This window comes from Xiphias gladius, chromosome 23 (assembly GCF_016859285.1).
Source record: "Xiphias gladius isolate SHS-SW01 ecotype Sanya breed wild chromosome 23, ASM1685928v1, whole genome shotgun sequence".
NCBI classification, from domain to species: domain Eukaryota; kingdom Metazoa; phylum Chordata; class Actinopteri; order Istiophoriformes; family Xiphiidae; genus Xiphias; species Xiphias gladius.
This window is the reverse complement of record NC_053422.1, coordinates 16,661,001-16,675,794: the sequence shown is the minus strand read 5'-3', so window position 1 is coordinate 16,675,794 and position 14,794 is coordinate 16,661,001. Positions and strand designations below refer to the sequence as shown.

At 40.8% G+C, this 14,794-nt stretch overlaps 1 protein-coding gene across 4 annotated transcripts in view; it reads right to left on the bottom strand.

The window, feature by feature from the left end:
• Window positions 1–6,251: 6,251 nt before the first annotated feature.
• arsia (arylsulfatase family, member Ia) overlaps window positions 6,252–14,794 on the bottom strand; it is a 12,763-nt gene continuing 4,220 nt past the window's right edge. For 3 of the 4 annotated variants that reach the window (XM_040120314.1, XM_040120315.1, XM_040120316.1), the window contains 2 exons: window positions 9,405–10,750; window positions 6,252–8,115 (listed from right to left, as the gene is read on the bottom strand). In XM_040120314.1, the coding sequence (XP_039976248.1) occupies window positions 6,717–8,115; window positions 9,405–9,712 (1,707 nt within the window). In that variant the 5' untranslated portion in view covers window positions 9,713–10,750 and the 3' untranslated portion in view covers window positions 6,252–6,716. The remainder of the gene's footprint in view (window positions 8,116–9,404; window positions 10,751–14,794) is intronic. The other variant, XM_040120317.1, reaches the window with a different exon arrangement.

Below are 14,794 nucleotides of genomic sequence, written 5' to 3'. Positions count from 1 at the left end.
TACAATAGGGATGGTTAATAAAATATTGTCAAGACCAAAATTCATAGTGAAAAAAAGACACACACAAGATGACAAATACCGAAAGCTCCAGTTAAACCACAGCCAGTTCCTGTGACTGTACTGCATCGAGCACTTTGTCTTCACGACACCTTTCATCAGTGCAAAGTAAAGATCATGTAAAAATAACCAGTGACTAAATGGAAAGCACAGTTATATTTTCAGAATTGTTATGTAGACTTTGAGTCGTATATATTGCTATTAACAGAAGACGTCTTTGTATTTTCACTCCCACATGATGATAGAATGTTTTAATACTTGCCTTGAACATCCAGTTGAACATTAACTTTTCCCACAAAGACTCCATTTGGGTAAAAGATTTCTACGATGTATCGACCTGAATCATTCCTCTCCACGTTGCTGATCTTGAATGTCCCGTTGTTGATGAAAAACTCTGTTCTGTTTCTGAATTCTTTGTATATCATCACCTGATCTTTCCTCAGACTGAACACATTCATGAGTCCATTGGGAAGCTGTTTCTTACACCACACCTGATAGCCGCTAGCATTGGTCATCACTTGGATATACACAGATCCTCCAGGAGTAACAGAGCACATGGATGTGTTCTGGATGTCACTACATTTCATTTCAGCAGCTGGAAAGAAAGGTGGGAAAGATACATTCAAAAGAATATGTAGATCAACAACGGTAAACGGTTTTGCAAAGTGTTTAATCTTGTTTCTTTAATGATGAGGATCTTACCATGAGTTACACCTGCTAACATCACAAGAAGAATTACAATTTGCTCCATACTGCTCTCTCATCCAGAGTAAAGTTTCCAAAGAAATTATGAGCTCAACACAAAATAAACTCCTGGCATAAATCATTGAGAAACCTCAGTTGAGGTTTTGTCAAATTCTGACAGGAAACATTAGATGGGTGGCAGTTGAGGTAGAGAACTCTGAAGGCAGGAAATGAAATGTACAGTCTCACTTCTACTTCCAAACACAGGCCTATGCATGCTGTAGTGAAGTTATCTTAGGAAATATCGACAGCAAAATATTCTTTTGCTCTTCTCTGTTGAAATCACACATGTGAAACTAAATCTCAAGTATGCAACAGCCAAAGTCCTGTGACCGGAATGGCAGCTGCAACACGTTTCAACATGTTTCAGCATGCTTAAACCAACACTGCCAGGGCAGTTTTGATCTTTTGTTTTTTAGAGTACTTCTTGAACTGCCCAAAGAAAGTGGAAGTGAAATCATCCCAATGAACACACAAACACACACACACACACACACACACACACACACACACACACATACACACTCACACACACGTGGGCGGCTGCAAGAGAAAAAAATGCAACAGTTTAAACTGTTATAGAACTCAGACTCTGCCCAATAATGAGACTTGTAATTTAGAGTACATAAGATGCCAGAGATAACTACCCTGTCACAATCAAACGTGGCAGAATTCATTTTGGTCACACAACTTTTGTGTGACTTACAGTCCAACTGAAATTGAATTACATTTTTATTTGCTACAGCATACATATGTGCTCTACAAATCACCTGCTCTCTTTTTATTTGAGAAAGAAATTATTACTAAATATTATTTGAGAAATTTATATTTTACATTTTTGGTTTCATGATGGCATCTCCTGGTCTTGCATTAATTCAATGGAATACCGTTCCTTTAGCCGTCTGTCTCATGGTCTACATAGATGGAGACCTTATTTTGATGAAAATACAGCCAATCAAATCCTGCATAAAGCAGTAAAAGTTCTATCATGGGCAGAGCGGATGGTCACACTGAGCCAAACAACAGCCTGCCACTCAACACATAAGTCAGACACTCTGAACAACAACACACACCAGCCCTCTACAGGTGGGAAATATGAGTCACTTTGACCAGTCAGCTCAAAGATTCCTTGCCAATGACTATGTAGACTATGTAGTTCATTCACATTTTTTCCTGAGCTAAGCGGTCGCATCGCTGCTCAGACTTCAGTCAGCACAACAGTAGGTGAAAGAAAGTAAAAGTCAAAAGCTTGACTTTTTATCTCATAATGTCAATTTAGCGTAAAGGTTTTCATTTTTATCTCATAATTTGACTTAGTAAAATAAGCTCCCATATAATTCAGTATGGTCACCTCCAGAGCTTTCACCGGTCAAAGCCGCCATCGCTCGCATTTCCGTCGCCAGACCCTGAGGTTGGACTTCGTGTATTCGGACTTTCATGCCGGATACACTGAAACGGCCGGGATCAAGCTGACAGAGAGGGTTAGCGACTTTATTCCCTCGCGTTTCTCACTTTCCAAAGATTCAGTGTTGCAGGGGGAAAGTCTTACCTGAAGGCCGTGAAATCCAAAGGATTTCCTTCACTTCATTGATTTAGATGGCATCATTTAAACATCATTGATGGATCGTTAGGCAAAGGCCCAACCAAGATTGTATACAGGATCCGCGACTGCCATCAGACTAACTTCCACACTCCCACAGAGGAGACGTGGAAAGCTCTGGTGGCCGGATGGATGCCGAAGTCTCGGCCATCAGCCCACCGACACACGGCTGTCGGTGCCAGGCATCAGGTGACGCTGCTGAGCTTCAAGCTCGTGGTGTGGCCCTGGGGGATCAAGTCCTGTCTGACGCACTGTTTGGCCTTTGTGTGTCTGTGCGGTGGCTCAGTTTTTCCAGCGTGCCAGGTCCCCTGGCAGGAGGGGCTCAGAGCTTTTGAGGGTCCTCCATGGGAGCTAGTGACCTTTCTTCCTTTCTTTCTTTCTTTCTTTCTTTCCTTCCAACCAAATCAGATCTAATCAGCTATGAAATAGTTAAATATTCAGATGACGCCGTTTTTGCAATCATAGATCAGCTGATTCAAGATATTGAGCATTTAATACCGTGACAACTAGATACTACATAAATCAGTGGCCAACATAATTAGAGGGAAATCATATTAAACCGTAAGAAATCATTACAGTTTAACTGAATTTAAAGCTGGAACACTGTTGTTTAATTACAAGCAGAAGGAGTTTGCCCCTTTCTCCATTTGCTCTCAACATGTCAGCTTTGTACTGTCATAATATGTATGTGCTTTTTTTACATCCTGATCTCTGCTGCACCCAGTAGTCCAAAGAATCAAGTCTTGCATATTTAAAATCAGTTGAGTGGACCTTTTACTTGAAGCCATTAGCAGTAGCTATAAATATTGTTTGAAATGTCATGGGTGCATAATATCGGACAGACTGGCAGCCTTGTCATCCCAAAAGAGCCTTTCATTTGTCAGGTTGTTCACCATGAAGTTCGCTGTGTTAAAGGCGACCCCAGGCCCACAATCTCCACATTTCACCAGGACCATTTTCCTTTTCCAGTAGAAATTCAGCAGTAACACAGTAACAGTTGATGTGATTGGCTTTCCAACTGTCAAACAGTGACACTGGACACCAGTTTAAGTTGGTGTGATTGCCTTAAACCAGACTTATAAAAAATACAAATATTTTTGTTAAGCTTGGTTTCCTGTTTTCTTCTTCTTTGTTCCTTTTTTCCTTTCTTTCTGAAAACTTTCCACCAAAGTTTCCTTCAAAATACAACCTTACAATGTGCTGGGCTAAATTAAAGACTGATTGTCCTCATACTACTGTCATCCAATACTGTTTGTAGAAGGAATAAACTGCTATATTTCCTACATTGAACACCTCAGTCATACTACAGTGGCAGGTATCTTTAATGTATCCACAATCTCTAATTTTGCCTAATTTTATCCTTGATGGATTCAATTCAAAATGGCTCCATGAAGGATTTAACAGTACTTAACTTGACCCTCTGTGCATTTTCTACACATGGGTAAACCTTATCAAAGACCTCAAGACTTTTGAAGCAAATCTTCAAATCCAATATCTGGATAATCCAAATAAACTCTGTGATGTCAGCAAGACTGCTACGAGTAGTTCTCACTTTATGCATCATGTAAGCAGAACGATTACACACAGTATTTGAAGCAGTGGCAGTATTGTGCACAGCAGGAACATGGAACCAAACGCAACAGCCTTATAAATTAATTTAACCTACAGAAAACCATCTTGGCTCTACAACTTGTAGCCCACGGAAATGACTGCTAAAAACTGCACACTGCATGCACTGATGGGAATTTCAGTGTTTCCTGAAACAGAAATTTTACTCTGCAACTGAAAGCAGATTTTTGATGCTGTGTGATGAATGTGCCATGCTGTATTCATGTTAGGGTGAGTTAAACTAATAATTAGGGAACTGTATTTTTTTGTCTTTGGAAGAAAGTTTCTGCTGAAATCCCGGCTAATCAAACTGTCTGTTATTTATGAGAGGAGCTGCTGTGATTGGCATTATTGAAGCGTCCCTTAGCTCTACCTGCTGCTTTGAGTGGGCTGCTGCATCGGTTACTGGCCCTCTGATGTTTCCTCTAAAACCTTTGTTCTTCCTTTTGATAATACAAGACCATTAACAATGCATTGAAAAAAAACACACTGTTATTATTTTAGACTGCTTAGACTTACAGTAATCTTAAATCTAACCCATACATGCTGGAGGCAACTTTGCACCGTATGTGTCCTGTCTGTGTTGTAGATCAACAAACATTTCTGTGCACAACTTTCTATATGCTGAAGCATTTATTCGCTAATATGGTTTGATGAGTCAACACAAAAACATAAGTACAGATTGTTTTTTGTTTTGACCTGTGGTTGATGCTTCTTCTCTCCGCTTGAGGTGTGCATGATGCAAGGGCGAACTTCAGAGATAAATCTCTGTGGATTCATCACTATGAGCAACACCTTTCCCATTATACATAATCATTTGATCCATAGTTCATATTAAAGTACTGATTAGTGCAGCCTTAAAGGGAGTGCGATGTAAGTTTCTGTTAACTTCATGCACATCACATCCACATTGCACATCAGTAAGCGGAAATAATGACCCATAGTTTTTGGTTCATATATCATCCTTGTAGCTATTTAGTAGCTTTGGCAGTACATTTGTTTCAATTTGTAGCTATTCTATTAGTTAACGTCTGAACGGCCACACTTTAGTTAAGTCGGCCTTAAGTTGTTCTAATTGTTGTTTTCTTTAATTATCAGTGCCACGGTTGTTGCTGCTAGAGGGACACAGCTCATCATTCCTGAGCAAAAGGTGCGCCCATTAAAGCAGAGCAGATAAATATAGGAAGTGACCAGCCAGACTGTACAAAGTGCCCCCCACATCATGGGGGGAAGTGGGATTTTTAGGTTAGGGATTTTGTTTAGACTAGTTTTTTGTTTTTTTTTAACTATTAGTTTTTTGATGTCTTTGTTTAGGGATGTAGATTACTTAAATTGACAGACTAACTCTCATGTTGTCTTAACCTTTTTAATTAGCCCAGAACTTTGTTGCCCAATTTTTAATTTGTAAAATTCTTCATTTTGGGTTAATAAATACTACCTGTGACTCCTCTTGCCTGCCAGTCGGTCCATTCCGGGGAGCAATGATTGAGTTACACTGACAAAAATCACAGGACTGAAAGTGAATTGTAATTTCACTTTCAGAGAAAATTGTATAATTTTTCATGAAACACAATAATAATATTGGAGGAGTCTTAACATTTCCGTTCTTCTGCCGTGTGAGATCCAGTCTGCTGGGGTTAGCATGAAATAAGCAAAGTGACTGAGTGAACGGACAACAAAACTGCCGAAGAGTTTGTTATAATTAGACAGTATGTTATCCAGTGATGTGTGTTATGAGGAAATGGAGCAGGGCAGAATCTAGCATCAGTGCTTCCAAAGCCACAGGCTTATTCACTCTACTGATCTCTTTCCACTCATAAGATGTTTTTTACTAATCCCTTTGACAGCAAGAATCTTATTATAAGTTCTTATTAAAATAGTGGTGACAAATGTCTAAATTCACTTTTTCACATGCCTTGCAATAGGATTTTACTAACACAAGGAATGGCAGAAGAAGAATCCCCCTCCTGTAATGTTAGAAGAGTCATTCAACTGAAAAATGGCATATTCCTAAGGGTGATTAGCATAAATAGATTCTGAGTTGTAAATGAACCCAATAATTACTTTTATCTAAAAGATGCTTTCCTAACAAGTGAAAAACAAATATTTTTCTAGTATTCCTCTATTTTAAAATGTCTTCTCCTAAATGTAAATCAACAAATATAGAGAATGAATCTGAATTAAAGAAATAAAGTTTGCAACTAATGTCACGTTGACATAGAGGTAGTTGTCATTTATATTTATCATAGTTACAAATGGTTGCAGGGGATTTCTCCTTGTCACCTTGTCATCCTCTTCAAATACAGCAATTCTGATTTTATAAAAGCAACCCTATCTTATCTGTCTGTCTCTCTTGGGAGGACAGTCTCCTTTTATGCTAATAAAACACATTTGTTTATATACTTGTATCATCTTGTTAAATGGAATTAGCTCACATTTTTCTTTCTGTAATTTTCAATTTGGGGGCACAAACATTTTTTTTTTTTATTCAAATGGATACAAACAAGTTGAATACTTTCATTGGACTTGTTTAATCAGTTCTTCTAGAAAGACTGAATATATACCTCCATCTACCACTCAATAACTGCGGATGGATCTTGCATAACTTGGTTCTTCAGTGAAAACAAAAACACATCTTCAAAACATCCGTGATATAAAGGATGTATTTCAGAAGTGTCTCCTCTGAATCTTTTCAGTCATGACCTTTCTATATCCTGTTGGACATGATCCTAGTGTTGAGTCTCCTGAAAAACGACCTGGTTTTGGACAGTTTAAGCTTCATCTTCCAATCCTTGTTCTTTTTCTGGTAAACACTGTCCCAGCTGTCCTCCTCCTCATCTCCCACCCAGGGGACCCAGGCACCTCCATTCAGGTTGGGGTGAGCTCGTGGGTCCTCTGATGGATACCTTACTGGCACCGCAGTGCGGTTGTAGTACACCAGTCTGGCTAAAAGCTCTTTGACAACATCTGGCCTCTGCTCAGAAAGGTCAAAACGTTCGTAGGGGTCTCCGGAGATGTTGAAAAGCCACACTGATTTCCGGGGCTCAGTGTGGCGCTCTAGGTTCCACCAGCCACTGGGAAAACCTGGAAGCATCTGTGGCGGGGTCCAGTCTCCATAACCAGGGTCTCCTGTCAGGAGTTTCCAGTCTCCAGCTCTTATGGAGGCCTGAATGGCTGTATTCCAAATCCCATGTCCTTTCTGTAGGGAGCCACTGCGTGCATGGTTATACATAGGGTCAATGTTGTGGAGGATCTCCAATCTGGGTGACTCTTTACCCTCACTGATGGCTTCCCAAACATTGTACCCGTCCAACCCCTCTGTCAGGGACTCATTGCCACCTGCTAGACCCACCAGTGTGGGGTACCAGTCAGTAATGTGCACCAAGGCTTTACTCACCCTTCTCTTCCTCCTTAGCAGAGGGCTGTGGACAAACCCCAGACCACGGACACCACCTTCCCAATAGGTGCCTTTCCGTCCTCTGAGCGGCCAGTTACTGCCACCAGACAAAGGCTGGCCACCATTGTCAGTAGAGAAAATGATAACACTGTTCTGGTAGTAACCATACTTGCGGAGAGCATATGTTATATTTCGAACTGCCTCATCTACAGCTGAGACCATAGCAGCATACTTCCTGCGTGCCACGTTTCCCAGCCCACGGTAAGGGTAGATGTATTCCCGTGGAGACTGCAGGGGTGTGTGAACAGCTTGAAAGGAGAGGAAAATGAAGAGCGGATGAGACTGAGGATCATGGGTTGCCAGGATCTTGCGGACTCTCTGTGTGTACAAATGGGTGGAGTATTTGCCCCTCTGGCCCCAGGCAACTGTCTCCCCCTCATGGAGGTCAAAGCCACACAGCCCAGGACCGTCACAGGAGTCGTATGTGTAGTAGTTGACACTGCCCGTTAAGGAGCCAAAATACGTGTCGAAGCCGCGGCGAGTGGGCAAACACTCCTTCTTGTAGAAGCCCAGGTGCCACTTGCCGACCATGTGGGTGGAATAGCCGAGCTCTTGCAGCCTCTGGGGGAGGGTGACCTGGTCAAACGGTAGGCAATTGGGCTGGCGGGGCCGGATGATGGAGTGCTGCAAGCCAGTGTGAATTTGGTACCTGTAGTGTTAATGATTAAGAAAACTGTCAGAAGGACAAATGTGCTATCAATAACACATTTGTTATGTTGGTGGTGGGGGGGTTGTTCCCATTTGCTCCCTCAACTTGATGTGTGGTCAACAATGTTGTTGTAGAGGAGAAGAAGAAGCCACATGCAGTGCTATGAATAGGCTGTTTATGTTTTTTTTTTTTCTCTGAGACCTGGTCTAAGATTTTTTTAGAACATTTGTCTCTTTTAATCAGAAGGATATACCATGCAAAAAAACCAAAAAAACAATAGTGTGTGTAAAAGTAAGTAACCTTATGTCATCAGGGCCCGGATGTGTCTGTGAGAAATATTTAGTCAAAACTAACATATAAATCTCAAACGTTGATTTCCATTCAAAATTAAAGTAATTCTGTGTTTCACATAACAGAATTTAATTTCACATCTCAGTTGAATCTCGATAGTTTGTCTTGAGAGGAAATATTTTAGAAAAAATTAATATATGAGACTATGAGGTTCTTTTACAGCTTTGCAGGTATACAGGTTCCAAGACAAAATAAATGATGACAAATGGCACTTCAACTGAAATCTATTTTTTAGAAAGACGCTAGGACTCATTCCAAAGGACAAGCCTACTTGCCCCCACCCTACAGGAGATGTCAGGCAGGCAAACTCAGTGTCCTCCTTTAATTCTCTTCTTAAAGTTCACTTTTATCATATGGCTTTTTCTTAACTGATGGTATTTGCTGTAATTATTTATATTATTTCCTTTATTTTATTATTATATGATATTATTTTTATTATTACATTAAAAGTATTATTTTATCCTGTCTATATCTTTATTTCTGGTTCTTTGTGTTTATTGTAATTTTTTTTATAGTTTTTATTGTAAAGCACTTTGTAACTTTGTTTTGCTATATAAATAAAGTTCATTATTACTATAATTATTACTTTTCTGTTTGTTTAATTTATTTATTGTTATGTACTTTTACTCTTTAAAGGGTCATCAAAGAACAATATCCCAAATCTATTGATACGAAGTGTTAATTTGGCTCTGCATCCCTTTCCATTCATTCGAATCTATAGCTTACAAAAATATATGGGACATGTAATCATTTGATTTCATTAATCCATTTTTTGCACAACAAAGTTTGCAAAACTCAGCAGATGTATGCATTTGTGTTTTCCATCAAAACAATTCTAATGGCAGTAAAAACAGGAAACATTCTGTTCAAACTATTTAAGAAATTTTGTCCAAATAGACATAAAGAAGAAATCTTAAGTGTGAGGCCAAACACTTTACCTGCCGGTGATGAGTTGACTTCGGGACGGGGTGCAGATAGGCTGTATGTAATAATTCTCCAGCTTCACTCCATCCGCAGCTAGTTTATCAAGCACCGGTGTCCTGATGTCAGAGCTGTGATAGCCGATGTCGTTGAACCCCTGATCGTCTGTCATGATGAAAATAATGTGAGGAGGCTTTGGGGTAGGAGACCCGTCTCCGAAGGTTTGCTCATTTTCCACCTGGTTAGGACTCATCAAATCCCAGGTCAGGTACCCGAGGCTGAGTAGGCTCATCATGGAGAAACCGGTCAGAGCTGTCGTTGCCATGGTTTCTGTGGTACTTTATATCAGTCAAACCAGCTAGTATTTAGGATATTGTCACGAAATCATTGTGGATTGGAGCTCAGGATGAAAAATACCCTCTCATCAGATGTCGCAATTGACCCTTGGTGCGCTTGAATGGCAGTTAAGCAATCATAAAAACCTTCTCAAAGAGCACTACACCTCCATCTTTCCTGACTCTACAAACTGTTTAAGCCTCCTTTGAAAGCATTTCACTTTCCCTAGTGGTTCCATTAACCCCGCCCATTTGCCTTGCTGCCTGACTGAAATAACATCAGCCCCCCCACCACCCAAAAACACACACAGAAATGTTTCTACTACATCCAAATGTTAATGGTGAGTTTAAATCTCACATTAGTGGGCAATGATATTTTGCTAAAATTGGATATTATTCTGCAAAAATCTAGATTTGATGAATGTAGTTCTGTTGCAAATTTTCACATTTCGCTCCAGGCAGCTTTAAATACGAAAGCAGCCAAAAGAGTCATATCATGCACTCTCCTCTTCATTCACTCTATTTCATGGGTATTTGATTTCAGTCAACCACACTGCCAACTTTAAAAATTACGAGAAAGCAAGGAAAAAAATCATTCCCATCTGACCTGGTTTAGCTGTGAATGACAGAGGCTCTACAGAAAGACCCTCACTCAGAAAAACCTGTGTGTGGGGGAGATATGGGTTTCGGGGCGGCTGTGGGGCCCTACAGACACAATCACAGACACTGTTCCCCACTCCACTGCGCTTACAAACACGCTCTTATTATTCCTGCTGTTTTATGAGTATTGCAGACCTGGGGAGAGAGACAGAGCAGACTTCCCAGACTCTGATAAACTTCTCCAACCAGGCGTCAAAGAACCACTTTACAAATCATCCAACGGGTCAACAGAAAGCAGCAGGACTGCACAGCCTCAGCCTCAGCTCTTTATTGCTCCACAGCATCTTGTCTGTAGACCTTCATCATGCTGCAGCTTCCCTTTTGACTGGGAATCAGTGAAGGTCTGTGGAGAGCTGCACAAGGTAGAACTGTGGAATGTAGAAAACAATTAATAACCAAAATAGAAAGAACATCAGTGATTTAAATCTTTGCCAGTTGCAAAGGAGGATATCAAAACATTCAAGGGACCAGTATACTCTTTCCGAACTGCTTGTCAGATAGTAGAACGGATTTGGAAACTTCCCCTTTCCCCCTACACCGTTCCAGCATCAGATTAAGGGGGAGGGTTAGATTTTTTTGTAACTTTTCAAAGTCGACAATCCAACATTCCCTCTCATTTCTCAGAGTGACTGATCAGGTGTGTGGGGGTGTGAAGAGAGCCAGGGTTTGAACTTCTCAAGCTCATTTTTTCCCCCATTCTTAACAAAGGTATCTGTAACTTTTTAAGTGCAACACACCCATATTTAAACAGATATTAAGCTTCACCTCTCTGTCTCACTCATTTTCAACACACCCTTAAACGTGGCCAACAACAATTAATGCTTATGCCACAGCTAGGGTCGGGAGGGGGTAGAGCGGGTCGTCCACTAAGCAGAAGGTCAGTGGTTAAATCCCCGGCTCCTCCAGTCCGCATGTTGAAATGTCCTTGGGCAAGATACTGAACCCCAAATTGCCTCCGATGTATCATCGGTGTGTGAACGTGTGTGTGTGTGTGTGTGTGTGTGTTTGTGTATAAAGCGCTGTTTGTATAAAAAAGCACTGTATGAATGTGTGTGTGAACGTAACGCGCTTTGAGAGGTCAATAAGACTAGAAAAGCGCTATATAAATGCAGTCCATTTACCTTTCATTTTTGCCCTTTTGACGTGGTCGGAGTGAAATGGTATGAGCTCTTTTCTAGCATAACCCAGCCTTTATGTCTTTCAGAATGATCACTATGTCAGGTGATGTGATAATGGCACCTTAAATTCCAGCCGTGACTTGACCAAGAGACACATTAACTCCACACATTGAACCAGGACCAGTCATTGCTTGAAATCTTTTTACTATGTTAAGAAACTTGGTCAAGTAGCATTTTAACAGGCAATAATAATCGGGTGTTTTTAGACATTAAAGTCATGTTATTAGTGTGTTATGGCAGTGTTGATTGATGCTCTTTTGCCATTGGATAGAACTGATAGGTCCACTGAGGGCTGACTCATGCCAACATTGTTGTCTTAAGTAGTCCTGTGCTGTCTTACATGGCCTACATTGAGGTGTGTGGCAGTCACATCAAAGACGCTACAACCTAAATTGTAAAGATGTTTGGTGAACGCATCCACAAGAGACAAGACATTTTTGACCATGTGACTTGCCAACTTCAAAACCTGCATGAAGTCAGAAGATGATCAGGAAGGAGGGCCCAGACACAAGCTTACAGTATCAGGAGTGTCAGCGACCACAGCATCATGAAGCCCGTTGTACATGCTGTCAAACTAGGTGAGAAAAGGAAAAAAAATTCTGGTACGCGAGTCTTCTCGCCAGGGCAGAGTGAAGTGTGCTACAAGCACAATCTCTACATGGGATAAAACAACAAACTGTCATGCTCTACACATATTTTAATTCCCAATGCCCGATGCCTTTTGGATTGGGCCATTATCAGGCTGATATTATTACATGCATAAGATACTATTTTGATTGTGTAAGAGGCCCTAATATTTTCATCTTCTATATATTCACTCTGGTATATGTCAGAATATACTTTACACTTATAGCTCAAGGTCATTGAGGTGAAACATGGCCTGCACACAAAAATGAGATCTGTTGAAGTCAGGAGTTGGTCAACATACTGGAAGGTAAAACATCACACCTTGCAAATGTTGATATTGGGACTTGTGGGCATGGAGGTCGCCAGGCAGCCAAAGGAAGTATGAGCCTCCCATACAGGCCATGAAGCTGCGGGCCGAGGATGTTTGCCAAGCAGCAGCAGCCGAGGCATCTTTGGAGCAGAGCTTCTCAGTTTTAGGCAAAGAGAGAGATGAAAAAAAAGACTGAGGTGCACCTGAAGTTTTACAACCTCCTGTTGATGTAGTTTTCCTAGAGGGAGTAGCTTGGACAGCTGAAGGTGTTCACCAAAAACCAGAGAGCTGTTGTGCAATCATACTGAGTGAATTTATATTATTAATCATAGCAGGTTTACAATATCTCACAGACAGATAATATGCAGGACAGAGAGGCAGTGATGACATCAAGTGACAGTGTAATAACATGGGAGTCACCACGGAGGGGAACATAGGTGAGTGATCTGTGTGTGTGTGTGTGTGTGTGTGTGTGTGTGTGTGTGTGTGTGTGTGTTGCCAGGAAAGTAAGAGTGCCCATGTCTCTAGGCAGCCACTCTTATGAGATATGACTCATCTGTTTGCTGTTGGCCAGAAGTGTAACTGCAGCAGCTCACCAGGTCAAAAACAGTTCTACTCACAACCAGCACCACAACACACACATGCTGACACACATCGACTCATGCACGCACAAATATTAACATAAGTATGTGCCCACATATTCCTCATAAGATGTTGATAGGCTGATGCCACAGACCGTCATATTGGCAAATTTAAAAATTCGACCATTAACCAAGAAATGGTTTGATGACAGTATTTATGGAAACAGTTACCTGACAATACACCACAAGTGGGGCTGTCTTTGACCCCCAAACGTTGAACAAACACTGTACTTGGTTTCTGGAAGTTATTTTCAGTTATTTGTTTGTCATAACTTGGCCTGGGCTGCTGCTCAATGTCAAAATAAGCCAAAAATAAAAGATATGTTAACATTAGTATTCTTGTAAACCATAGCTGACTTAATTGCAGAAACAGCATGATTCAAAACCAGTAAGTGGTCATGTCAGGTATGTTCAGAGTTAAAGTAAGTCACTCATCTTTAATGAACCACTCACACGAGTTGTCGATTCAGTGGGAATTAAAGCCTGATTACAGATCACACTCTGACTCTTATACAACTGCCCTTTTCATTGTTTCACCTCCGTGATCACTCTCCTGCTGTCCTAAATGTAAATGTTTTAATGATGAATATTTTCAGACCATTTTCCTTACTGCACATTTCATAAAGGTTGCATATCATCGGGTCATTTTCAGAGGGAGGTTTTGAGAGGAAAAATTATCTTTACTAAATACAAATTTTAAAATGCGACAGCGGCTTTGAACTCCAGCTTCCTTGGGAAAGTCTCAGGGTTGCATGAATTTGTGATGTGAATATCTGTGGTGTGTTTGTTGTTCGTTACCCTCCTAATTTATCCAATTTCTTCCAAAGCATGCGAACAAAACAGAAATTTACAGTGTCATGGAACATTGTAAATTTAACAGCACTTCCTTTTTTCTACTACCGAATTAAAAGCTTGTACTCATCTTGCACCTCTTCTCCTCTCATAAACTCCTAACAAACACAAAGAAACACAGACGCACACACTCACACCATCTTCTCAGTTTGACATCCCTTTTAAACAGGTTGTTCTTTGGACTAACTATGAAATGCAATAATGAGTTGAAAAGGAAGTGGAGACTCCGAGCGCTGCTGCTGCTGCTGCTGCTGCTGCTGCTGCTGCTGCTGCTGCTGCTGCTGCTGCTGCTGCTCTGTGTCGGTCAGCACCAGATGTTGGCTTTGGCTCAAGGAAGAGGGGCTGTTACTGAATACAGCTGCTCCCCTTCGCCATGAACACTACCCCCTTTCTAATCAACGTAGCCCTGCCAGTAAAGCTGCACATTACTCCCCCCTTTACCCTAATTTTCTAATCTGAGAAAGACTGGATGGAGATTTTCTTTCTTCCTGTGTTACAACCCCGAGCCAAAACCCTTACTTCAATAGAAGTGTATTCAGCTTGTTGCCCCTCTACTTTGTACAAAAGCACCTTTGTTTTAGAGTTTGTTCAACATCTCCTTCTTTATCTGTTATCATCATTTCAACATCAGTTCATTAATCAGGGATCATTTTAGGGCAAAGGACACTCATCTTTCTCTCTAGCTTCAGTTATTTAAATTTAACAGGCTTCAATGTTAATACCAAAAATCTGTTTATTAGACTGGCTGGCAAACTGTGTAACATATACAACTTTTCTAATGCCTTAATTTTTTAGCATTTTAAG